Here is a 23748-nt window from a genome sequence, read left to right on the forward strand (position 1 = left end):
ACACCGCGCCCCTTTAATACATTTTTAGGAGTGTATGGTTGAACATTTTTGTTTGTGTTGCTCTAAATGTAAAACGTGTAAAGCTTTCAATACAAATACCATGTTGTTGTTTTTATTTATTTATTAAAAAACTATAATTAATTTAAAAGAATGATAGCTTTCTTCTTGTGTTACTGACCGGAAGTCAAGTTCGCATCCTCGAGGAAAAAAGCGAGGGTTCCTCTTCAGCTGCGGTATAAAGTCGTGAAGATGTTGTTTTCAGGCTCAAAATAACAGAAAATTTAGGAAAAGACATGGTGCTCACCGACGCTGACGTACAGAAACAGGTAAAGACGTTTAAAAGCATCTTTCTGTCAACAGAAACGTCACCAACATAGCGGACAGCTGAGTTTTATTAGTTGTCCGGGTTAGTTCACACGGATGTGGAAAGTTATATTTTCTTTCCAGAAACCGCATAAGTTCCAATAGAAGTTATACACATATACTGCCAAAATTATTCCCTCCCCTGCCTTGACTCTGGTCTAAACTTCATTGAGCTCCCATTCCTAATCCACAGGCTCTAATCTGGATGTTGGTCCAAACTCTGCAGCTTCAGCTCTTCTGGCCAGGCAGTCCAAGAGGTTCTGGAGTGTTTCTGGGACCTTCTGGCCGTTCTTCCTGAGGTCAGACACTGATGTTGGACGAGAGGAGCTGCCTCTCAGTCTCCGCTCTAATTCATGCCAGACGTGTTCTGTGGGTTTGAGGTCAGGACTCTGTGCAGGTGGGTCCAGGTCCTCCTCACCAAAGTCTCTCCTCCAGGTCTTTGTGGACCTCGCTTGGAGTTCTGGTTCAGACCCAGACGGTGAAAATCATGGATTACTATGAGAAGAAGGAAAAGCAGATTGAGCAACATAAGAAAACATGAGTTTCTGGTCATCAAAAACCTTATTTGTGCTTCTTGTGCCGAGGTTTTTGATATCTCAAATGGTATTCTGTATTAGGATAAAGTTTGAAATATGTGTTTTTTTTCCTCCCCCTATTGTGGCCACTATCTTTCCACAGAGTAATGGCAGCGCCCTGTGGGCACCGTGTAGGCGGTGTCCTTGGCAGCATGGCCTCAGTAAATCGTCTCCCCGTGAAATGTTTGTGATGGCGGTTGTACTGAAACAGTACTTTCCCTCTGGGATTATTAAAGTATTTCTGATTCGGATTATTGCAAGATAATGAAAAATATTACAGATAAAGGACATAATTTCTACCCCTGCAAATTATGTTTTTCCAATGTTTCATTATTTAACCCTCTCCAGCTCTTTTCTTCCTAAATGACGAGTAACAGCTGGAGCCCTCCAGTCGCCATTAAAGCCAGACTGGACCGAGGTTTTAAAAAGAACGTTTCCCATCACACTGGTCCTGGAGGGCAAAGTCCTCTAAATCAGAAGCCACAGAGTTTTCTGTGTACGGATCGCAGCGTAACACTGAGGCTCTGGAAAGGGTCGAGTTGTTCTGCTGCAGAAACAAGCCGAGCCTCACATTGTAGGGATTTTATCAGCTGCTGGAGCCTAAAGTTACCCTCCGCGGCCGCCATCGGGATGTGGAACTGGTTCAGGCGATTTAGCCGTTTTCTAATAATGTAATATTTATAATAGGAACGTTTTCATGTTCAGGAGTGAAACAACAGTCGCTTTAATGACCAGGATCACTTTCTTCCATCTGACATGTGAGACGCTTTAAATATTCAATGTTTTTGTGACTTATATGAGCTACAGATCAAAGCTGGGGGGGACGGGGGGGGGGGCGGTCCTCTGGTCCTCAGCCTTTGAGGACCAGAGGACCGTCGCTGCAGCTGAATTTAGTTTTCTCTCCGGGTCAAAGTGAATCTTTTCTTAACGGCTGCGGGGGAGTTGAAGTGTACAACGACGATAATGGGAAGATCAAGGTTTCCAACATCCTGGAGAGCAGGCTGGAGCTCGTAGCACAGCAGGTAGAAAAGCTCAGAGAATGTGCAGAAATCTGTATTATTATGGGAAATCATTACATGCAGTTTCTGTTGTTTGTCTGCAGGGGGCAGCACAGCTCAATCCATGGATAAATACTGAAGTCTTAAAAATCAAACGTAAACCTTTTCAGCCTGTGTAGATTATGTTAATTTAGGGAACGAACACGGTTCCTGTCTGGTGTACAAAGCTGTTAAAACGTTTCTGAAACATGTCAAAAACATCCTGAGGTCTGGACAAGGTCAAATGTTTAAGCTTCCCTTCAGTAGCCTCTGCACTGCAGAAAAGGAACTAACACTAAAATTTTGTTTGAATTTGTGTTTGTCCTTGATTTGAGCGGTGAATGATTTTATCTGCCAATGAAATAAGATTTTTGCACTTAAAATAAGAACAACTCATCTCCAAAATCTTATTGCAAGTGCAGTATATCTAATTGTCCTATTTTAAGGGTCAATGTACTCATTCCACTGGCAGATATTCTTATTTACCTGCTCAAATTAAGTACAAATACACTCAGTTCCCTTTTTGCAGTGAATTTTGTAATAGTTGGGTTCCTTTAACACCCCGTGATGTTGGTTAGATGCAGTTATTGGAAGCACTGAGAGATGCTGATGCATTTATATTTGGACTCTCCACCTTTGGTGACGGGTTTTTCCTTACAGACGCTGACGGAAATCAGAGAGACGTTATTCAGTGCCGCAAATTCTTGGATTCAATCCAATTCAATTTTATTTATATTGCATCAATTCCCATCACATCATCTCAGGGTTCTTTCCAAAGTCAGACTCCATCAGATCCTCCAGGTTGGTCAGAAAGTTTCCTCTCTAAGGAAACCCAGCAGGTTGCATCAAGTCTCTCCAAGCAGCATTCACTCCTCCTGAAAGAGCGTAGAGCCACAGTGGACAGTCGTCTGCATTGTTGATGGCTTTGCAGCAATCCCTCATACTGAGCATGCATGAAGCGACAGTGGAGAGGAAAACTCCCCTTTAACAGGGAGGAGAACCTCCAGCAGAACCAGAACCAGGCTCAGTGTGAACGCTCATCTGCCTCCACCCACTGGGGCTTAGAGAAGACAGAGCAGAGACACAGAAAGCACAGAAGCTCACATTGACCCAGGAGTACTTTCTATGTTAGATGGTAATAGAGGATGATCTGCCTCCCCTGATGATGTCACAGCTAACAGAACACCAGACCAGGTGTACCTTCTATGAAGAGAAAAATGACAGAGAACAAAAAGTTAAAAGTTGATGAACAGCTTTTAACTTTTTTTTTTTTTTTTAAAGCGAAGTAATGGCTAATTTGCGGAGAACCATGAGAACACGGCTGGAATCATGAAGGTGACCACTGACCGTCTTCACAGGAGCCTGTAAAAAAGCGCGTCCGGTTTTTAGGTCAAACAAAACCCAGAAGCTGCTTGTTGTCCTTCTTACCTCCGTGTTCACGTCTGCGAGCCGTTGTGCATAAAATTAACATCGCAGACGTTTGTGTTTAGGTGGAAAAACTAAACCCAGATATTTCTGCACATTCTTGGCCTTCATGCTGGAAGCGGCTGCCAACGTGAAATCGATGGGAAACATGATCTTTGTGTCTTGTTCCTGTAGATATTTCACAACCAGAGGAAATAAATTCGGGACACGGTTCGACATGTTGGAAATCTCTTTATTTACAGCTTGTAAACAGGTTTCTCAGTCTAAATTCTCTACAAAACAAGAAAAGGAAATATTCTATGGACAGAAATCTGTGTTGTATTAAATGCACAAACAAAACGTTTTAGCGCCATCTTGTGGTTTTAGGTTTTGTCAGTCGGTGCCTTCCCTGCTTCAGTCTAATACGTAAAACTCAAATTCAGTCAAAATACTAGAGTTTCCATCTAAAGGGGCAGTTCATACACTGTTAAAGTGGGGTGTTGTTGAGAGGCTGTGAGCAGTCAGTATCTTAGCGTGACTGGGTAAATCTGTCGGAACGGAGATTCATTTCCCAGGCAGGTTTCTGACATATTATAAACGTCTGTTCAGCTTTCTAGCTGACAGACGTTAAATCATGAAGGTTTTTCTCTTCTACGACGGACAGAATCACCAAAGTGTATTTTTTAAATCACAGAAAATTAAATATTGTTGTATGCTTTCTTCAACTTCAACATTTCCTCAATATCTGTCAGAATTGCCTTTTTAAATCGTAAGGCTTCAGGGAAACATTTTAGATTTTCCTCCAGAACCTTAATTATGACCCGTTCCTCTGAACAGAACCGGTGTAACTGGGTTTGGTTTGTAGCCCAGCTGAAATGTTTAAAATGTTTAAAATCGTTGTAATCACAGCGTATTAATTTAATTATATTTTATTGACATCCCAAAGTGGGGGTCAGGACCCTTGGGGGGAGAATAGGTGTCAGAAAATATCCTAGTTTTAATATAACCAATGTGCACTTTAATTGTGGAAAATTATGTTTTTATTTTCTTGAATTTTTGCAAATTTTCAGCATCAGAGTTTAATACCAATATATCTGTTTTTTGTGGAGATTTACTCCTCTGTGTCCAATAATTTATTTTCTATAATCTATATACAGTTTTGTGTGGAAATTATGGGAATAAAGTCATAGTATTAGGTGTACACGAATGAATAACATTACAAAAATAAAGTTGCAATATTAGGAGAATAATACATACTATTACCAGAACAAAAGTTTCTGAACCTCTGGTCTAGAGAACGGACCTGATGACCCGCTGAGAGAGACTGATGGAGTTGTTGTCGTCTGAAGGCAGAAATTAGCTGTTTTTTCTTAACAGATTAGTTTTTAGCTGGAAAGCTGATCCGGTTCATAGAGAGTTTTTTACTACCGGTAAAATATAACCTCTGAACAGAACCCCACTTTATAGAGAAAATCAGAATTTTCCTTTATTCTGTTTCAAGACGTAGAGTTTGAAGCAAACGGTATTTATAAGGCTTTGATTGCGTCGTCCTTGGATATTGTGCGCACGTGATTTACAGCAACATACTTAAGACCATAAATAAGGAGGGATAATTATCTCAGCTATTCTTGTCCTTATTTAAATTCCAAGCGGCGGAGCCTGGAAGGCGACGTGTTGTCTTGTCTAACCTGTGGCCTTTTAACAGGAAGCGAGTTGTGTTGTAAACTGAATTGTACGCTATCACAGGGATTAAAGTATTACCATCAGATTAACAAATGACCTTAGAGAGATTGGCAGGGAGCGCCTCCCAGGCCAGCAGGAGAATCCCAGATTACAACTGCGCCCTACAGGATGGAGTGGGAGGAACGCCTAACCGAGCGGCCAGATAGACGCAGAGCTCCAGTTTTAAACGCAGAGCTCCAGTTTTAAACCAGGCGTTGGACAGAACGCGCAGACGGGCCGGAGTCACGCCAAACAGAACCTCTGTGCATGCACCGGGTCGGTTTAGATGATCAATTAAATTAAATTAGCTTCCACAAGATGACGCACAGCCGGAAGTAAAAGGTCACCCTGTGTGGCATTTCAGATTATGCTGTAAAAATATTGGTCAGTTCTTTAATCACAGCCAGAATAATCTCAGCTGGAGGGAAACGGCACCCTGCGCTAACCAGGACTCTCAGATTAGTTACACAGACCTACACAGGATCTCGATTTGGCCGCTTGTCAAACCCTAGAGAACAATTATTAGCGTGAGCCCGCCGGCCCACTTTGCTGTGGCATCTCGGTTATTTCTGCTGCTGCTTTGGGGCGGCAGAGCGTGGCTGTGCTGCTTCCTCTGCTCTCTGCTGCTGGTGGAAACAGCTGGACTGCTGCCGTTTATCCCAGGAGGCCCAGGAGCGCCTCGCCTACCCCCAGGAAGTAGACGCCCTGCGCGATGCCGAAGAGAGGAGCGATGACCAGAGCTCGGCACGCTGCGCCCTTCAGGAATGCTGACGGTCCTTCCCGACTCATGATGCGTCTGAAAAACGCACAGAGAGGACGATCTAAGCCAGACTATGGGGGGGGGGGGGTCCCAGCACTCTTTGCTCTGCAGCCTTACCGTGTGCAGTCGACAATTCCCCGGTAGGTGTCCTCCCCTTCACCTTTTTGCAGGGTCTGCAGACGAGTCTTTATCACTGTGGACATTTAAAGCATAAGTATAAGCTAATATATATAACCCTATAAACTAATAATATGACCTAATATATAACCCTATAACCTAATAATATGACCTAATATATAACCCTATAACCTAATAATCTAATCTAATATATAACCATATAACCTAATAAACTAATCTAATATATAACCATATAACCTAATAATATAATCTAATATATAACCATAAAACCTAATAATATAACCTAATATATAACCCTATAACCTAATAATCTAATCTAATATATAACCTAATAATCTAATCTAATATATAACCATATAACCTAATAATATAATCTAATATATAACCCTATAACCTAATAATATAATCTAATATATAACCATATAACCTAATAATCTAATCTAATATATAACCATATAACCTAATAATCTAATCTGATATATAACTATAAAACCTAATAATATAACCTAATATATAACTATATAACCTAATAATATAATCTAATATATAACCATAAAACCTAATAATATAACCTAATATATAACCATAAAACCTAATAATATAACCTAATATATAACCCATAACCTAATATAACCTAATATATAACCATAAAACCTAATAATATAACCTAATATATAACCCTATAACCATATAACCTAATAATATAACCTAATATATAACCATAAAACCTAATATAACCTAATATATAACTCTATAACCTAATAATATAACCTAATATATAACTCTATAACCTAATAATATAACCTAATATATAACCCTATAACCTAATAATATAACCTAATATATAACCATAAAACCTAATAATATAACCTAATATATAACCATATAACCTAATAATATAATCTAATATATAACCATAAAACCTAATAATATAACCTAATATATAACCCTATAACCTAATATATAACCTAATAATATGACCATGTGCATAGAAGTATAGACAATGACATTCTGTTCAAATAAGAGTAAATACTGACCCTTAAATAGCTGTTCATATGCAGGATATATAAAAAATAAATCTATTTTATGTGACAGAACAGAACAAATTGGGCAAATTTGTTTAGTGGAAAGAAATCAAACACATTTTTTTTTTAAAGATTTTTACATAAGAATTTGCAAAGTGTGGCAGGCATCTGCTGTCAGCATGCTAAACCCAGTTCAACCTGTGTTGAATCTGTGCATAAATGCAGATGTTCTGGTTCTGGAGAACATCAGAGAACATCCAGCACCATGAAGACCAGGGAACCCGGCAGACGGGTCAGGGATGAGGTTCTGGTCCAGTTTACAGCAGGTTCAGGTTCTACAGAACCTCCTAGAGTTCTGATCATCATCTGGACCTGGAGAGAGGATGGACCACCTGCAGACCTACCAGGACATGGACGTCCACCTGGACTGACAGGCTGGACCAGGAGAGCATTGATCAGAGAAGCAGGAGGACCATGGTGGCTCTGGAGGAGCTGCAGAGATCCAGTAGCTCAGGTGGGAGGTAACTTAGCGTGTGAAGAATGGGAAAATATTTCACATTTACCCAAGCAGACCTGCAGCTGTACCAGGAGAGCATTGATCAGAGAAGATGGATGGAGCTAAATCCAGGACGATCCTGTTAGAGGCTGCAGAAGACCTGAGACTGGGGTGGAGGTTCACCTTCCAGGAGGAGAACCAGCCTGAACATGCAGCCAGAGATGCAATGGATGGATCGGGTCAAAGCAGGTTCATGTGTTAGAATGGCCTAGTCAAAGTCCAGACGTAAACCCAATGAAAACAAACGTTGACAGGACTTGCTGAGCTTGAGCTGTTTTCCAGCAAAAATGTCTCCAAACATGCAGCTTCTGCAGTGAGACGCCATAAAAACACTTTCAGCCGGAACTGCAGCAGAAGGTGGCGCTGCAGAGCATTTACTGAGCTGGATACACGCCACACTTTTCAGATTCTCATTTGCAAAAACTAAAAACGTGTCGTTTTTAGTTTCAGCTCACCGTCCAGCGGCGTAACGGCCACAGCGGCCACGGAGCCGGCGGAGCAGCCGGCCACGAAGGACTGCCAGAACGGCGCCCGCACATCGGCGTGGCCCTCGGCTCTCTGGCGGCCCAGAGCGTTGAGGTTGGCAAACAGAGGGAAGTAGATCATGGAGAAGGGGACGTCCCTGCAGAGAAACGTTAGCAACGTGAGGAAGGACGTGACAGGAAGCCAGACAGGAAGCCAGACGTGGCCGCGGGGCTCCATTGATCCGCCGTGCAGGATTTACCGACCGCAGCGGGAGTTACATAAACTGAACTGGCCCCGTTTGCAGGAGCAGGTTTTAGATTCTGTTCTGGGTTTGAGCAATATTTTAAAAACTAAAATCAAGGTAAAATATAAAATGAGAGGGTTTTTTTGTTTTTTGTTTTTTACAAAATATGAATTTGCATAATATCCGACATGGTTTAATCAGTGACGCCTCCAGAGATGTTTCATTGGGGAGTGTGGGGGGGCAGGTGGAGCCGCTTAAACTCTTGGGGCGGCACTGAAACTAAAAGCCGTAATTTCAGGATTTTATTTCACTGTTGTAGTAAAGCTGCCTGTAGAAAACTATCTTAAAGACTTAAGTAAACGCCTACTAATGTCTTTTGGTTTATTGTTTGATTTTTAATGTTTCTAATGTTCTAATGTGAATAGACTAATAATAGTACAGTTAACATTTGGAGTTGAACAACAATTCCTTTTTATTGTGTAATTATATTAGGAATATGGTGGACATTTATTCATTTATTGAAAAACAAAACGATTACCAGGGGAAAGTAGATACTGGAAGATAAAAATAAAAGCGCGATAGAAGGTCAAGAAGAGTTTATACAAAATATGGATTGGCATAATATCTGACATAGTTTAATGTGTTTTTATTTCTGTCATTTGCAGACTTGAGCAGCTTTTTTGTCCTTTTCATTGCTGTTTTTTTTTTTTTTTTTGATGGTGGTTTTGATCTGATTGCATTAATAAGTCAGTCATGCAGTTGTTGGTTTGATTCCATGTGGTTCTGTGAGGAAGTCATCTTCCAGTATAACTCCACCCTGATATTATCAGGAAACGGTGCAGGCAGGCGACCTGCAGGACGTTTTATTCAGCTGTGAGGTGAGTTTGGCTTCACTGGAACCACACAGCAGACGATCCATCCCATTTAGTTTTCTCTAAGCCTTCATTTACCCGCTACCAAACCCAAAGTTTCTCCAGAACAGATGAACCCGGTTACCTTAACTCTAAAGCTGAAACTGGAGCTCAGTCTCTGACGTTTGTTCCTTCGCTTTTCACTGCGTAACGGATCAAATGTTGACCTTTTATGTGTCCCAGCACCAGCAGCAGAGCTGTGAGCTCGCTGTTAGGAAGATTAAAGCCTTTTCAAAGCTTCCAGTGCCTCTTAATTAATAATCTTTGTGTATTCTTCATTCTCTCCGTGCAATAACATCAATGAAGTGCCGTCAGTGAGGGCAGCCAACATACGGATGGACAATTCTACAGTTTAAAGGATTATTCATGGTAGATTTAGATTTAAAATGACTATTATTTAATTAAAAGCTTAGTTTGTAATGGAAAATTAAAAAGGGAATTTCTTAAAACACAATAAACAGTTAAACGAGTATCAACTAAAGAGGCTCACCTGAAATAAATGGCATTTTTCAAATTATTTCTACCCTCCTTCATAGGAAATCAAAGGAAAATCTTTATTCATCAAACATATTTTGTAATTTCTAAGCAGCTTGTTGCGTAACGTTACTTGTGGTATTTTGATGATTAACTTTGTCTGATTAGCTTTGAGGTTGGAAGGCCTCGTTACCTCCACCCTGCTCGTTAGGGTGAAGGTAAGGGGACGTAATTTATTCCCTCCTGCAAATGTAAACACTACTTAAATAAATGGAAACTAGTTAAGAGAAGCCGTGCTGGCAAAAAGTATCCACCCCCTTACAGATCTCTCACAGCAGAAGAAATGTGCCTTGTATTTCAGGTTAACTTGGACATGCTGACCTCATCAAGGTGGCTCCGGCCCCCCTGTAGAGGCCGGCCAAGCCGCGGGTCTTCAGCAGCTCCACGGTGATGCCGGTAGCAGAGGGCCGCTGAGGGCGAGCCGGCCGGGCCTGCGACGCGGAGGCCACTAACGATGGAGCAGGACCAGGAGGCGCGAGCGGAGAGGGAGCAGCCATGGGCCGCTGTGCAGCTGATGGGGAAACAGAAAGCAGCTCAGGTTAGGAAGCATGGAGAACCGGGTCTGTGTCTCTAAAGCAGCCACATCTGGTCCTGGAGCGCGTTTGGACCACTGAGCTATATAATACACTGGAGTGCTAATCGCCGTCTGTTTGAACGAGTCGCTGTGAAGCCACCAGCCGCCATATTGGTACTCCCTATTTCCCCCCAGTAACTAGGGAATATGTGCGCTACAGCATCGAATAACGAGGATTTTCTCATGTTCAGGGGGGGGCTTAAGACTTTTAAAATGTCAAATGCCATATACTTTTATGTTATGTTCTAAAACTATCAAGTACTGAGAAAGTCATGTGCTGAAATATTTTGCATTTTATTCATTTAAATATATATATATATATATATATATATATATATATATATATATATATATATATATATATTATATATATATATATATATATATATATACATTTATAAATATATAAATAACAATATACATATATATACATATATACATATACACATACTTATATATACATATATATATTTAATATGAATAACATGTAAAATATTTCAGCAGCTAATTTCCTAGTAGTTGATAGCGTTAGTACATCCACTGACTGTAGAATTACCTGTGAAACGTTTTCACACAGCCAGAAAACTGCTTGTTGTTGCAACCAAATCCTGTGGGATTCTGTGAGAGTAGGGAGTAGCAAGATGGCGGCCAGTGACTTCAGTTTTTCGGCAAAATCAGCACTCCAGTGTATAATATAGCTCAGTGGTTTGGACGCATTCCCGCCCCAACACACCTGAATCGAACCAATACGGGACTTATGCAAAGACTCCTCTGGTTATGGGACGTAAAAAAAAGCCGTGACGTTTTTTAAATCCTCACCAAGCCGTCCTGCGTCTTGCAGCTGGATTTTGAGCATCTCCATGGGCGTGGTGACCACCACCTGACAGGTCCCTGCCCCGCACCCCGCCAGCACTTCCCCCCACAGCGGCAGATGCCTGGAGCAAAGCCAGATGTCACCAAACATACAGTCAGTGGTTTAAATGGTGCACGCTAACCAAAGCACGATATGTTTTAATTTAAACTCCTGCTGAAAAGCTGAATCTGGTCCTGTTGGTTACCTTCAACTGTTTGATTATAGCTGCATTAAATGTCGATGAGTGAAAGATTACCCGTCCTTTGAAAGCTTTTGTCTGAAGACATCGTTGGCTGCCAGTTTGATTGCTTTTTCTGGTGTGACCAGCGTGAGGTTAACCGCGGCACCTGGACACAACAAACAGGCTCATGTCTCCACAGACGGCAGCAGACGGCGCTTAAAACACGACGTTTACCTCTGTAGCATCCAAAATAGCCCTCTGAGCGTATCGTCTTTGCCAGACAGTCGAACCTTTAAAACACCAGAGAAGAGCCATTAGATCTGTCATCGTTTTAAAAATGTCATTTCAACATATTCTGGGCCAACCAGCAGCCCCTTTCTTCACTTCACAGCATTTATTTGGGTTTATGGGCCGCCTTTAAAACAATCCTATTTGCTTTATCAGAATCAGAATCAGACATACTTTAACAAAGGGAATAAGTAGAGAGAATTGTTTCCTAACTGCGTTACAGACCCATAAAAAGGGAGAAGCTATCCAGACTATTTTCCATGTATGACTCAGAGTGGAAAGCCACAGGCTGCAGAGCACAAACAGGACGGCTACGCCCCGTCCGCCGCCAGATGTGTTCTGTTCACGGTTCTGTTCACGGTTCTGTTCACGGTTCTGTTCACGGTTCTGTTCACGGTTCTGGTCCGTCTGTCCTTTTCCCTTTAACCCTAAGCAGTGTATTTTATTGGGATTTTAAGTGATAAACTAACACAAATTAGTCCATAACTGTGAAATGAGGCAAATAAGAAACAATCACAATGAACATTTTAGCCAAATGTGCGCACACAAACGTTGCTGTCAATGTGAAAACACTTGAAATACACATTTTGGTGGAAAATAAAAATTATTTACACATACAGTCTAATTAAAAAAGAAGAAACCTCTCAACCTCAGTAAGGCTGGAGGGAGAACATCTGTGAACATCAGTTTTCAGGTCTTGCTACGGATTCTGTTTTGATTCAGGTCTGGACTTTGACTAGGCCATCCTAACCTATGAATCTTCTCTGATCTAAACCATCCCATAATACCTCAGGCTGCGTGTTCAGGATGGTTCTCCTGCTGGAAGGAGAACCTCCACCTCAGTCTCAGGTCTCCTGCAGCATCTAGCAGCTTTTCTTCTTGGATTGTCCTGATTGAGATCCATCCATCTTCCCAGCAGCCCGTGTCCCACAGCTTGATGCTGTAGGACAGGGCTGGAGCCACCATGGTCCTCCTGGTTAACCTCCACCTGAGCTGCTGGTCTCTGCAGCTCCTCCAGAGCCTCCACGGTCCTCCTGCTTCTCTGATCAATGCTCTCCTGGTCCAGCCTGTCAGTCCAGGTGGACGTCCATGTCCTGGTAGGTCTGCAGGAGGTCCATCCTCTCTCCAGGTCCACATGATGATCAGAACTCTGGGAGGTTCTGTAGAACCTGACCTGCTGTAAACTGGACCAGAACTTCCTCCCTGACCCGTCTGCTGGGTTCCTTGGTCTCCATAATGGTGGATGTTCTCTGATGTTTTCTACAGAACCTCTGATTCTGTGACTTCTGAAGGAAATCGGCTGTACTGGGTTTTATTTTGGGGTATCAGATTAAAAGAGGCTAAAAACATTTTTTTTTTCTGGACTGAAAAAAGAGAAAACTGTGTTTCTTTCCCTTCACTTCACAATCCGGCACTAATCCGCTTTAATTCCCAGTAAAATACACCGAGGTTTGTGATCAAGGCTGATTTCTATCAGTGTTTTTCATCTGTTCATTTCAACTTTCAGATACGAGGAGTTTAAATACAACAAAGTTGCTGTGATCGATACTTTGTTGCACTTATAAAGGTCTGCGTTGGCAGCGGCTCGTTCCCGGAGTCTATCTGGACGGGAGCAGATTAAACCAGGAAAGCCCACTCACATTCCTTTGTAGACCTGGACGCCCTGCTGGTTCTGGAGGCGGGTCTTTGCCAGGTCGATAGGAAACACACATGTCACGCCGACCAGGCCTGCCACGCCCCCGTTAATCAGCTTAGCAGGGAGGCTGCAGAGGGATCAACAACTCACTCAGATCCACGAACAACAGAAAAACCACGAGAAAACGGAGCGTTGAAGCACCGCACAGCAGACCTTAAGACTAAAGCTGCTGTTGTTGCATCCAGACCAGCTTACCTGACTCTCTTGTCCCCCATCTTGGTTGTTTCTGGGCTCCTCTGCTCCTCTCCTCCTCCTCTCGTTCCTTCAGCGCACCGGGTCCAGGTGCCTCCTCCTCCCAGCTGTCCTCCTTTATGTGACGCTCGCTGTGGCCGACTTCTCAGATCACATTCAGCGTCCCTCGCCCTGCCTGTGAGCACAAAACACGACCAGTCACCAGGAAGTTAGTAGGAGACGCGCCCGTTATCCTCTAAAGTGTTTTTTATTCTTTCTCATTCATAGACGTCTGTTAGCAGGTCTTCAGTCTCTAATCTGTCAGCTAAAAGGATTTCTTCCATAAGGAGGGCAGATCTGCAGCCAGAGGCGCGCCGTTGTCATTTAGCCGCACTTTTTAAAATAAATAACTGAACAGGACGTTTGAGCAAAGGTTAGACGAACAGGCTGACACGTTTTTGTTTAGTTTTTAATCTCCCCTGAAGTCTGTAGTCAAGCGTGGGAAACGTGTGACAGCCGGTAAACCGTCTGCTCCTACTTTCCTTTCCCTCAAACAGTTTCTGCTTTTTTTCACCTTCTGATTTCCCTTTTCGCCTCAAACTCGCATTAATCTCCCTCCCCTAATCCTCCCACCTCCATTCTGTCTATTTTTACCGCTGTAAACCTCAACCTATCCCTGCCCTGTCTCCTGCGCTGGGAGCAGCACAAGGCGACGCGTCTCTCCGTCATCCGTCTCCCAACGCCTCGGCCACAGGAACCTTCTGCTCATCGTCTGGATCGTCCCTCCACTGAACTCCTTCTATACGCGCGCCTTTAACTGAGCCTCTTTCAGTGCAACTTTCTTTTTACTTTGCATTCACACGCAGCGGTGGGCCTGAACCCAAGCCAACATCCAGAACCTCCTGCCTGCAGACCCACGACGACTTTTAGAGAGAAACCCAGCAGCCCTTACCTCCCTCAGTGCATCCCTCTCCCAGGATGAAGCCGTTCTCCTTTCTCTCACCTCAGTAATGTTGGCAGCTCTGCTAGTCAAGCGAGAGCGATGTGAGAAAGCCAGCCGCCACTCAGGGGCCGCTGCACAAACACCAGCATTGTCCCGCTGCCTAAGTCCCTCCCTCGGCCGGACTTTCTCTCTCTCTCTCTCTCTCTCTCTCTCTCTCTCTCTCTCTCTCTCTCTCTCTCTCTCTCTGTCTGTCTCTCTCTCTCTCTCTCTCTCTCTCTCTCTCTCTCTCTCTCTCTCTCTCTCTGTCTGTCTCTCTCTGTCTCTCTCTCTGTCTGTCTCTCTGTCCTGGTGACCCGGTCTGCACCAATGCAGCCTGACATTAAACTGGCGCCCGTGGTGCTGCCGGTTCACTGCACCCAGCAGACACGCAGCGCCTGATGTCAATATTTGAACCTCGGTGTGGATTTCATCTACAGATGAAGCTGCTCCGGCCAGAACTGCCGACAAAAGAGCTTTTTTCCATCACTAATGAGCTCGCTGTGCTGTTGCGTAATATCTGCACACAGGCTGCATGCCACAACGTCCACGGACCTCCAGTTGGTACAAAAAGTACTGGCCGGGTTCACTTTGTTGTTTTTAAAGCCACCGTGCAGAAGTTTTGGAAGTGAAGAGAATAAGATGATAGGAAGCGTAGATGGGTTCATTCCTGCAGGGGGAAATGTTTCCTGCAGCTATTTCTGTTACACTTTGATTACTGAGCCTGGCAGTAAATTAACACCTAATGCTCTGATTTTACATTACAGGAATAAAAAAGGGTTCTAATGCAGAAATGTGGACACTGCATCCATCAGTACCTGCATCAGTGCCTGGTCTGGACTCTTTTACCATGAATTACACGGAGGGACCCAGTCTGTGGTTCTGCTGAGCGGTTCTGGAGGCCCAGGTTGCTTTAATACACTGCAAAAACGGAACTAGAAATAAGTAAAAAGTTCTTTAAAATGAGTGTATTTGTCCTTGATTTGAGCAGGAAAATAAGATGATTTGCCAATGGAATAAGATTTTTGCACTTAAAATAGGAACAACTCATCTCAATCATCTTATTTCAAGTGCAAGATGTCTAATTATCGTATTTTAGGGGTCAAAATACTTATTCCGTTGCCAGATAATCTTATTTACCTACTCAAATCAAGGATAAATATACTAACTTTATAAACATTTTACTTATTTTTAGATCCGTTTTTGCAGTGTATGGACCTTCAGCTCCTCTGCATCGTTGGTTCTGGTGTCGTTCTCGTCTTCCTCCTGACAACAGCCCATAGGTTCTCTGTGGGGTTTGGGTCAGGCCAGTTTGCCTATTAAAGCAGGTACTGGTACCTTTGGTGGTCTGGGCCAGTACCAAGTCCTGCTGGGAAATGAAACCAGCATCTCCATGAAGCTTGTCAGGAGAAGGAAGCATGAAGAGCTCTAAAATGTAGGTGGCTGCTCTGATTGTGGACCAGAACCAGCAGATGATAGACGACTCCTCAAATCTGTGGAAACGTCACAGTGGACCTTATGGGCTCAGATTCTGGGCCTCTGCTCTGCGTTGTTGTTCTGAATCCGCTTTATTGGCCCGGTTTGTGCACAAAGCAGTTTGGGTTCGGTTCTGGTTGAAGTTCTCCATAAGTCCACCGTCTTCTCCACTGTCTTGAGTGTTAAACTCCAGGTGGTTCTGATCAAACCAGTGGGCCAGGCCTTTTTAACCCTTATGCTGTCAGATTAAAACTTGTTCTCAGTGTTTCCACTTGTTTTTATTTTTTATTTAATTCTTTAGCTCCTCTCTTCTTATTCCTTCCCACCTAAAGTACCAATGAGGAACATGAACAAAAGACACGGTGGAGGGAAAAAGTAGAAATTATTTCACAAAATACCCGAGTCTTGGTTCTAAAGTGAGAAATGCGTAAAAAAGAGACAGAAAACAAGTTCTGTTTCTGCTCTGCATGTGTTTCCTGTCTCTACTACAAACTATTCGTTTACTTTTAATTACATGATTTACCAAACGGAAATATTGACCTGCAGGGTTTTTCCACAGTGATTCCCCACTGGAATAACTTTCACGGGTCTGATGTAAACCTTTTCTGTCCTCATTAAGATTTTAATCTGAATTTATTGTTTTTTATATATAGCTGAGGACTGATGAAAAGTAAGACAAGGAGTTATAAGAGTCATAACATTATTAGTCTACTGCAGCATTAACCTGTTTTACTTTCTGTTGCTTTAGTCACATTGATCCAGAGTCTGGGGTTTACAAGCATTGGACACAAGTTTGCAGTGAGTTTAATTTGTAAAGAGTTAAAATGCAAATAACAGCTTGAACGAAAACATCATGTGTAAAATATTTGGTTTCAGATAGTAAGGATGAGCTTTAAATCACAACCCTGGTGCTGTTCTTATCTTCAAATCTGAATAATTGTGAGTCTAGTGCATCACAATAACTGACAAAGGTCACTGATCATGATACTTTGGGGCTCTGATTAAATAAACCATCGAGATATTGTTATATTTTTTCCCATAAAATCAAACAATGGCATTTTTCACAAATTAAAATGCTTTTAGGTTAGAGGTAACTAAGAACAATCTTAGAGGCGCAGTGACTGAGCAGCCCTGACACCACTAACTACCGCCACCTGGTGGTTGGGGTTGGTGAAAAACCTTTAGAGAACCTTTGTAACCTGGATAAGATAATTACATTCCATGCTTCAACCCAGATGATTCAGTGGAATATATATATATATATATATATATATATATATATATATATATATATATATATATATATATATATATATATATATATATATATATATATATATATATATATACTTTTTTTGGCTCTTAGGACAAAAATAAAAAGAAGTCCAAGTTCTCTCGTCCAGCTGTTCTAAAAGTCTACCAAGATGGCGGTCCGGGTAAACCTATGATCTACTTGCTTTAATACCTTCAGGAACAACTTCTTCAGCAAATGCAATCCCTTTGCAAATGATTTTTATCATTTAACATTCATGACTTTAATTTCCAGTGTACCAGAGATAAAGCAGACATATTTATTTCCTAAAAAAAATTAATCTTAAGTGCCATCACAGCTGAGACTGATCTGCTGAAATTATTTAAATGGTAAAAATACAGAAAGAAAATTAGATTTTGAGTTGATTCTGGTTTCATGGCTTTCTCTGATTAAGCTTCTGCCCAAATGTTTGTGATGGTTTTAGAAACATCAGCGTCAGTGAGTTGTGCCGGTGATGATACTCTACCTTGATGGGATCAAGCAAGGCAAATTTATTTGTATAGCACATTTCAGTACAAAGATAATGCAAAGTGCTTTACATGATTAAAATATAGGAAAATAAAAACAGAATAAAACCAGGTCAGGTCCAGACCTCTGTTTGTGTGGAACAAAACAGCAAAAGTGTGTTTAGTGGAGACTTTAGCCAAAGCAAACTTATCTTCCAAGACCTTTTTAAAAAATAATAATAAAAAGACGCCTTTATTTCCATATGTTTATTTATTTTTTTGTTTTTACAGCATCTGGGTCTCTGGATCAGTTGTCTTTTTTGGTTGAGCAGGAGAGCAAATCATGAGAATATAACACTATTTCCTATGTTTCTCTGTCTGTTTCATCCATTTTTAAGGTTTTATTGCTGGTTCTGCCGGGTGTGTCCGTCCCAAAGTAGAACCTAAATGTACTACAGTTAGACAAAATCATTTCTATTATCAAGATACAGAATAAAAAAACAGAAAAATCTAATTTTTCCAGGGATTGTCAATAAGCTGCTTAGCCATATAAGAACTGCTCAGACCCGTTAATACATTATGCAAGACTGATCTTCTCTTATGCACCTATTTAGTTATTGTATATCAGAATAGGTAAATTAAATAATTATTCAATAAATTATAATGAAACAACCACAAAGCATGATGTTGTCTCTGGACACGGCGTTGTTTTGGTGATGTTTAGTTGCTTTTATCAGACCATAACACTTTTGCCTGGATGTTTTCTGCTGATCATAGCTTGGTAGCACTATGGCTGGCACTATTTCCTTGCTGCACAAAGGTCCTGGGTTTGAATCTGAATCTTTCTGCATGTAGTTTGCATGTTCTCAGTGGTGCAGAAGCATAAGGTACACTGCATACTCTAATTGCCTTTAATTGCCTGTCCAGGGTCTGTTTAACACATGGAGAACTGCTGAAACATCCCAGCACCTTATTAAGGTAAACTGGATTCAGTGTAATTTATGGGACTTGTGCACGTAGAAGGAAATAATACTAAAATAAAATGTGCCACACCAGAACCCATAAACTCCTCAAAGGTACCTGACGCATCAAAAGTTAAAATACCTCAAGTATAATAACTGTAAGCAAAACAAAGTTTTAAGCACTAGATTTAGAAAATACCTGCTTATTCAGCATCTTAATTTAAAGTCTCTCTCTTTTATATATATATATATATATATATATATATATATATATATATATATATATATATATATAATTAATTCATTAATTAATTGTTTACACTGTTCCCAGATGCTAAGGTAACTTGAACACACCTTAGGTAGGGATGCTCCTGCACTATTATGCATATTATATCATTGCACATTATGTAAATATTGCGTTTAGTATTATGGTGTTATGTAAATAGGCAGGAGTCTTTTTTCCTTTTTTCAATATTTACTCTGATATTTACTCTTATCTTCCACTCTTAATGTTTTAACTTTAGATTTGACCGGTTTGCTCTTTTTTTTTAATTCTTCTCTTTTTTTCCTCTTCCCATTGCTATTAATTGTGTGTAACCTGTCACACCCGAATCTCCCCGCTTTTTGAACTGAATTACCGATCTACGTTGGCTTTTTGAGGATATTGTAACTTATTGCGAAGCACCTGTTGAACATCGGTAATAACATCGCTTGGTGCAATACTTAATGTCAACAGCAGGGGGAGCCCCCGTGTAACTGAACGGTGACTGTACAGCGCTGTTTACTAAATACCACCGCCACTGTATTTAGTTACTGAACCTTATCTGGTACAAAACGAATTATCACGAAACCTAACAATCATTAATTAACAGAAAGTCACGATTTTACAGCGAAAGAGTCGAGTTTGCGAACTAATGTGTGTGGAATTTTAAGTTAAGCGGTTTAATGAAAGCTTGCACAATCAAATGTGGAAGAAACACGACGGTTTGTCACCAGCAGCACACATTGCGTAACTTTTTTTTCTTCAGTTTCTTCGTCATTCTGTGTTTTACTATCATTCCCTTTAAACGGGGAGCGCATCATCTGAGTGGCGGGGGCCGGTCAACTTTTCAGCATTTATATTTTTTAATTAAAAAGCGAATCTAAAAGCAAATATTTTTTTATTTATAAGCTACTACTTATATACACACATATCACCAACAGTGTGTTAACATTGTATGTCTGGGTGTGGTTCATTAACGTGGGCCGACCCATCGATCACCCCCCCGGTTCGGGGCGCGTTGGTATCGCCCATCCCATCTGCTCGGCTCCGGGGAGACACTGATTGAAGCAGACCGCCGCGCTCCGCTGGTCGCAATGGCAACCGCCGCTCCAACGGGAAGGGAGCGAAAACTTTCCCCTCGCGTGTAATGTTTCCGGAGGCGCTCTGAGTCACTCGACGAACTACTTTTCCTACATGAGGACGGAGCGTCCGACGCTGTGACCGGTCCCAAGATGTCCCGGGGCTGCGCCGTGTCCGTGGAAGAGGTCCAGTCCTGGTGGGAAGTCCCCGCCATAGCTCACTTCTGCTCGCTCTTCAGGACGGCGTTCCGGCTCCCGGACTTCGAGATCGAGGTAAGCGACCGTTGGCGGCGGCGCGCGGCCGCACCGACGTCCTGGAAGACGGAAATAAGGACGTGTTTGTGTCAGCACTTTGGCCCCCGGGGGGGAGGGAGCGAGCGGCCGCCCGCTTAACCCGCTTATGGAGCCTTCGCCGAACTTCTCGCACCTTAACGGCAATCCTGTTAGCTGGCGAGCGACTTCCCTAGCCGGGCAGCGGCTAGCTTCCGCGGCGGCTTCCGCGGCGGCTCCCGCTTCCCTGGAGCCGCGGAGTGTCTCGGGTTATAACGCGGCGTTTACACGCCCGTTGTAACGTTCGCTGGCGGGGGATGCGGGGTGACTCCAGCTCAAAGGGCCACCGGTTGGGTTTTGTTGGCTCCGGTTTACCCTGAGCGGAGGGGGGGGGGGGGGGGGAGCTGGGTCCGAATCTGCCGCGGAGAAGTCGGGAAAACTCCCCGGAGGAGCGCAAAGTGTGCGGGAAGTGCTCCTGTGGACGTGCTGAGCTGTTAGGGGGGCGGTTCGGGTCCGGTTCTGGGCCGGAGAGGAGTCCTGGGTGTGCGGGGCTGGGGGGGGTTTATTGTCCTGCGGGCCATCTGGGGGACGCAGATGCTGTTTTTCGGGCATTGTTTGCTCCGCGGCGACCGGGAGCGGCGGCGGCTTCGACGCGACGTTAACCGGACGGAGCGGGTCGTTACCGCGGCACGTGCTCCCGCTTCTTTGTCGGGAAAAAAGTTAATTTATCACCGCAGGCTCTCACGGTTAAACTTCCCCAGTTATCCCCCCCCTGCCACCCCGGGTCGCTGGAAGCCTCCGCCGCCCCCACCCCCTCCAGCGGGGAACACGTAGGCAGCGGCTTTGTTGTGAAACCAAGTGTGAGCCAGATGGGGGATCGCCCCCCCCCCCCCCCCCCCCACGCGTGTTGTGAAGCTGCTGTAACCACGTGTAGATGCACACAGGGCTGGACTACTTATATCACCATATATTCCTTATTTTTAGGAACTTCCATATGATATAAACTAAATAAAAGCCTCAGGAAGACAGCAAAGAAAGCATGCCTGAAAAAAACTGCTGACTATTACTTTACCACGTTTATAAAACTCCATTACATATAACATTTTAGTAATATGTGCTTTAAAAAAAATAAGGCACATAAAGTCACGTAACGCCCAGACTGTCAGTCAGTGACAAATGCTGTAATTATATATTATAATGTACGTTGAAATATTGGTAATGTTATACCACCTTTATTAGATAGTTATATCGTGATATATATTGAATTATTGTCCACCTGCACAGTTTTGCTCACCCAGGCGTCTTAGTGTGTAACTTTCCTAATGGCTTCTTTGGTTAATCATGATTTGATGCATTTTACCAGCGATTCTCTGCAGATCCAGGAATAATAATCTGTTCATGTTAAACCGCATCGCTGAACAAAGCGCAGCCCTCAGCTGGAGCTCAAGGACACGTGGAGATTGATGGAGAAGTCCTCATACTTTGACATTTTAATTAGATGCAGGATGTTCAAGGTTATAACTCCATTTATTCACCATCGGCTGCTTTATTTCACTAACTGTAGCGTAAATCTGAGACCAGGAACATAGCGCCTATTAAACAAATGCTGTAACACTCAAAGCAGTTTTCTTTCTATAGACATAGAAACCACGTAATGTGCATATTTTTACACCCATTTATAAGTTTAATTAAAACCTACATATAGTTTATAGACATATACTATGATTAGTAAATGGGAATAATTTTGTGTTTTGTTATAAACGTTTACTTCTGTCAAAGAACTTGTTGCACACATGTTTTTATTTCATAAAGTTCTTTTTGGGAAAATGGAAACAGTTGAGCGCGCGACAGAAAATCAGAAATTGTCGTTGGCCGTAAAAAGTCGTCTCGGTCCGTCGCTAACGATGAGCTGAAGCTTTTACTTTAGATCCAGGAAGACAATCATTTGTCCCTGAAAACATCCAAAATGAGAGTTTATTCTCCTCGCTTACCTCCCTTTGCTTTTTAAAAGCGATAAAGCTGCATGTTACCTAAGCTGGAATTAAACTTTATAATTCTCCAGGTCTGGATAAATATGGAAAAAGAGAAGTTAGAGAAAAACGCTAGATTTTTCCAGACTTTAATCCTTTTAGTGAGATAACCTCTGTTTCTTTTCCTATATCCAAGAAATGAAGGCACTTCCATTCAGAATTAGATTCTTTATCCCGCAGGTCCTCTTAGAACCCGCGGTTCTTAAATCTGGTCTGATTCACCTGCTGAAAGCTTTTCTGCTTTCTGTATTTTGATGCTTTAACACTCAGACGGTCGTTCTGTATTGCTAACAGTGACATTCTGCTGAGAATCTCTCTGGGAGCTTTGGTTCTGATTTCATCCTGACCGCTGAGGCGACTAGAAAGCAGCAAAGTGATTGTTGGCCGAGCCGCGGAGCTTCAAACGGACTCTATCACTTCTGATCCGTGCTCCACGTGTAACATCCTGGCAGACCAGAGCGTTGGAGATAAACGTGTGCGTGAGCGTTGGTGCAGCACCAGGAATGTCTTTTAGAAATATGCATCAGGATCAACCTCAGTTAAAACTCTAGTTTCTGGTCTTCCTCACAATTTGGGCTGATGTTAAAGGCCGATATCTCAGGTTTCCTCCATTTTGTAAATAAACATTAAAGTTCTGCTTTTTCCCGTTAAACAGTGACATTTGGTCTTGGAAGCCGACATTTAGTCAGATAAAATGTTTGAGTGTCTCTGCGGATTCCTCCTGTGCGCCGTGTGCTGAGCCTTTAGTTGAAAACTGTCCCGTTTATTCGGTCCGGTTCAGATTCAGTTTCTGCCGTCTGGACGTCTGGATCCAGCCCGCTTGCTGTCAGAACGGAGAGGAAACCGCAGGCGGACATGTTTGTTGTTTGTGACGCCGCATCGCAGCAACCAGACGAGCTGGCCGGGCGGCTCCTGGGAATGCGGCGCGCTGTCGCTCACTTCTGCTTTCGCCGTGGCTCGCCCAGCGACCGCTGTGGACGATGGGATGTTCCAGTGAAGGTTTGTTAGGCAGAATGAGCTTTGGTTCCAGCTGATGCTCCTCTGCTGTCCCGCTGTGGAGGCGTTTAGCTTTCTCTCAGAAGGATTAAGTCGGTAAAGGCAGCCAGAAACAGGGCGGGTCTCCAGACAGGAAGTGACTGTCGTCTTGTTGTGAAAGTGCGCAGCGTTCAGTCATTTGACTTCCTTCTGCTGCCAGTTTGTTTAACTCTGACATAATCGGTTTGATGTCACGGTCCCTCATTAGCAAACCAGGGAGAAAAGATAAGGAAAAACCACCTAGAAGACAAAAAGTCGACTTTATTCCATGTGGGGACTTTTGCTAAACTTCTGAGTCTCATGGAAATTGCTGGAAATTGCCTCATTGAGCAGAGTTTGCCCGCCGGTGTGGAGATTCATGCAGGATCAGCGGGAACATCTCGTCTCAGGTTGCCTGTTT

At 42.8% G+C, this 23748-nt stretch overlaps 3 protein-coding genes across 5 annotated transcripts in view; 2 read left to right on the top strand and 1 right to left on the bottom strand.

Moving 5' to 3' along the window:
* Window positions 1-614: 614 nt before the first annotated feature.
* LOC110368569 (V-type proton ATPase subunit E 1-like) lies at window positions 615-3598 on the top strand (the record flags this gene model as incomplete). The annotated part of the gene is made up of 6 exons (XM_036145177.1): window positions 615-662; window positions 761-892; window positions 1517-1585; window positions 1823-1960; window positions 2636-2671; window positions 3575-3598. Coding segments are annotated over 6 exons (447 nt in total), but the record flags the coding sequence as incomplete, so codon positions are not given.
* Window positions 3599-4758: 1160 nt separating this feature from the next.
* On the bottom strand, window positions 4759-14609 carry slc25a18 (solute carrier family 25 member 18). 2 transcript variants are annotated; one of them, XM_036126816.1, is made up of 10 exons: window positions 14450-14609; window positions 13522-13693; window positions 13271-13393; window positions 11577-11632; window positions 11418-11508; window positions 11128-11243; window positions 10056-10245; window positions 8036-8202; window positions 5979-6054; window positions 4759-5897 (listed from the first exon to the last, which is right to left on the bottom strand). In XM_036126816.1, exons 2-10 carry the CDS (start codon window positions 13539-13541, stop codon window positions 5756-5758), a joined length of 981 nt encoding a protein of 326 aa, XP_035982709.1. In that variant the 5' UTR covers window positions 13542-13693; window positions 14450-14609; the 3' UTR covers window positions 4759-5755. The 2 variants fall into 2 exon arrangements, with proteins under 2 accessions (XP_035982709.1, XP_035982713.1); XM_036126820.1 differs by having other exon boundaries at window positions 14501-14604.
* Window positions 14610-20000: 5391 nt separating this feature from the next.
* Window positions 20001-23748, top strand: part of LOC105926542 (cat eye syndrome critical region protein 2) — a 43171-nt gene continuing 39423 nt past the window's right edge. For both annotated transcript variants that reach the window (XM_021316650.2, XM_012862920.3), the window contains exon 1: window positions 20001-20286. In XM_021316650.2, the coding sequence (XP_021172325.2) occupies window positions 20167-20286 (120 nt within the window). In that variant the 5' untranslated portion in view covers window positions 20001-20166. The remainder of the gene's footprint in view (window positions 20287-23748) is intronic.

Source organism: Fundulus heteroclitus, chromosome 2, assembly GCF_011125445.2.
Source record: "Fundulus heteroclitus isolate FHET01 chromosome 2, MU-UCD_Fhet_4.1, whole genome shotgun sequence".
In the NCBI taxonomy this organism is placed as follows: domain Eukaryota; kingdom Metazoa; phylum Chordata; class Actinopteri; order Cyprinodontiformes; family Fundulidae; genus Fundulus; species Fundulus heteroclitus.